Genomic DNA, 2,362 nt, shown 5'->3' on the forward strand with positions numbered 1-2,362 from the left:
GGAGATTCACCTGCTTTTAGCTGGTATTCTTTGGAGGGCGGGGTTGGAGTGGGGGGCGGGGGGATGGGGGGTGGGGGAGGGGGGTGTGGTTAGCGGTGGGAAGGCCTTACGGATCTGCTCTGGTTGCCATGGCAACCAGAGAAGGCCGGCGATGGAGGTAGGAGATCGAGAGGTGAGAGACGATGGCGGCAGTCGGGACTGGGGATCGAAAGGAGGCCGGGACGGCTGGGTCATGCGGGCAGCGTGGTCGTCTGTCCCGGACGTGTGGGCGGGTTTGCCACACACCGGACCTGCGGGCTGTGGCTTTGCGCGCCCGGACGCAGTCGTGCGGGCGGGTTCCTATCCATGCCACACGAGGCGTGCGGCACAACCACCCAATACACCACACGTGCGGCAGTTATCGGAACCCAAATGCTAATAGTCTGAGAGGGTTGGAAAAGTGTTTAGTTATAATGTATCTAAATGTCTTTATTATATTGAACGAGACACGTATACCATGAAAAACGTATGCGCTACGAGAGAGAACACGTAGCTAGCACACGAAGACGACACACACCGGACGTCACAAGCGACGTCTCGACTAACCCATGCATGGACGTGCATGGATGCCTTCCATGGATGAGCGGGAGGGGTCAATCGAACTGGACGAGGGAGCTGTACACCGTGTCGGGCTGCCAGTCGGCTGGGATGACCTGCTCGGCGACGAGCGACCTGCCGGACTCGTTGGTGACCCGCAGCGAAAAGGGCCCCTGCAGCGGGCGGTGCGTGTCCAGCCGCCAGATGGAGCCCCACGACTCCCTCATGGGCGTCCAGACCCCCGTCGGCTCACCATTGTCCGGCCGCGACTCCATGAGGTCCACCTGCGCCACGTCGCCGTCGCCGTTCTCGTACTCCACCAGGACCGCTAGGTAGTTCGGGTTCGACCCCTGCTCCACGTGGAACGTCACCGACAGCCCCGGGTACTGGCACGGCACCCTCTTGAACTGCATGTCGATGATGCCGGCGTGGCGGAGCTCGTCGTTCCGGCCGTCCTTGGCCATGGCGCCGAAGGCGGTGCCGCTGAGGTCGAAGTGGTAGCGGGCCACCGGGTAGTAGTTCATGTCGGTGAGGATCACCGTCTCAGGGACGCCGGAGCACGCTGCGTGAGCCACGCACCTTATCTGCACGCAACGCAGCGCAACAATCCAAGATCCATCAGCCTGGAAAAACAAACGAAACGACAAGCACTCTACCGTCACTGTCAAGCAACTGCAATGTCGGCCACAGCAGCTGACCTGGTAGCACGAGCCGCATCCCTTGCCGTCCTTGAAGAGCGGCTCGTTGCCGCAAGACGTCATGGCGTTGAACGGCGGCAGGTTCACGTTCTTGAACCCGCACGCGCCACCATTGTCGTCAGGCCCAGCGCCGCCGGGAGCGCCGTACCAGGTGGCCCTGGCGTCGAGCCAGCCGCCGCCGTCGACGTTGGTGCCGCTGCCGCCGGTGCCGGTGCCCGGGCTGGGGGTGGGGGTAGCGGGGGCGGGTGTAGGCGTGGGGGAGTATCCAGGGCAGAATATGGCAGGCAGGAACCAAAAGCAGCCGCAGCAGCCATCGGCGGCGAGCAGGCAGAAAAGTGCGACCGCAACGGCGTAGGAGGAGGCCGGTGCCATCTCTCGCTCGCTGATCTCGCCGGTTGCTGACTACCGTACTCTGGTGGTTAATGGCTTGATGCAGTTGGGGGGCGTGTGAATTTATAGGCCGGCAACTCAAGTGCTAAGCTTCTTCTTCGTCTACCAGATCAAATCAAAAGGAGGAAAAGGACGAGGGAATGAATGAACGGAGATGGCGGATGGAGAAAGGAGGAGCCGTGATGGCAGGGCCGGTTCACATGCGGACGGCGGGACTCGCCCAACTGGCTGCTATACACCATGACCCGTGATCACGGGATGCATTTCTCTCTGCTTTTAAAAATCAACAACCATACATACATACTGCATTACAGGTGCTTCCGCCATGTATTTATGCCTGCAGCCAGCATAGCATCATGCCGATTGCAGATCATAGAGGCATCTTTTTCTTGGCGTTTTCTACGGAGTCGTAGCAATATACAGCCACATGATCCGTCTTGCAATCAGTGACGAGCTTGTGTGTTTATGTACCTCGAAAATACCAAACTAGTGCTATGAAAATGCCCAGCTGAAAGCTACGTGCGCGTCGGCAGAGGAACAGGGCATGATACGAAAATCAGATAGTGGTTACGTACAAGTTACCGGTGAAATGGTATGAAAACACGAGTATCCAGTGACACACTAACGAAAGATACAAACAGTACATCGGAAGATACAATGTTGGATGTAATCTATAGTCAGTTCACCTTTTCTTTTAA

The 2,362-nt window shown here is 58.3% G+C and overlaps 1 protein-coding gene across 1 annotated transcript; it reads right to left on the reverse strand.

Moving 5' to 3' along the window:
• Positions 1-439: 439 nt before the first annotated feature.
• Positions 440-1,891, reverse strand: LOC123141509 (expansin-B7). The gene is made up of 2 exons (XM_044560629.1): positions 1,275-1,891; positions 440-1,160 (listed from the first exon to the last, which is right to left on the reverse strand). Exons 1-2 carry the CDS (start codon positions 1,644-1,646, stop codon positions 633-635), a joined length of 900 nt encoding a protein of 299 aa, XP_044416564.1. The 5' UTR covers positions 1,647-1,891; the 3' UTR covers positions 440-632.
• Between the last annotated feature and the right edge of the window lie 471 nt (positions 1,892-2,362).

The sequence above is a fragment of the Triticum aestivum genome, chromosome 6D (assembly GCF_018294505.1).
Source record: "Triticum aestivum cultivar Chinese Spring chromosome 6D, IWGSC CS RefSeq v2.1, whole genome shotgun sequence".
In the NCBI taxonomy this organism is placed as follows: domain Eukaryota; kingdom Viridiplantae; phylum Streptophyta; class Magnoliopsida; order Poales; family Poaceae; genus Triticum; species Triticum aestivum.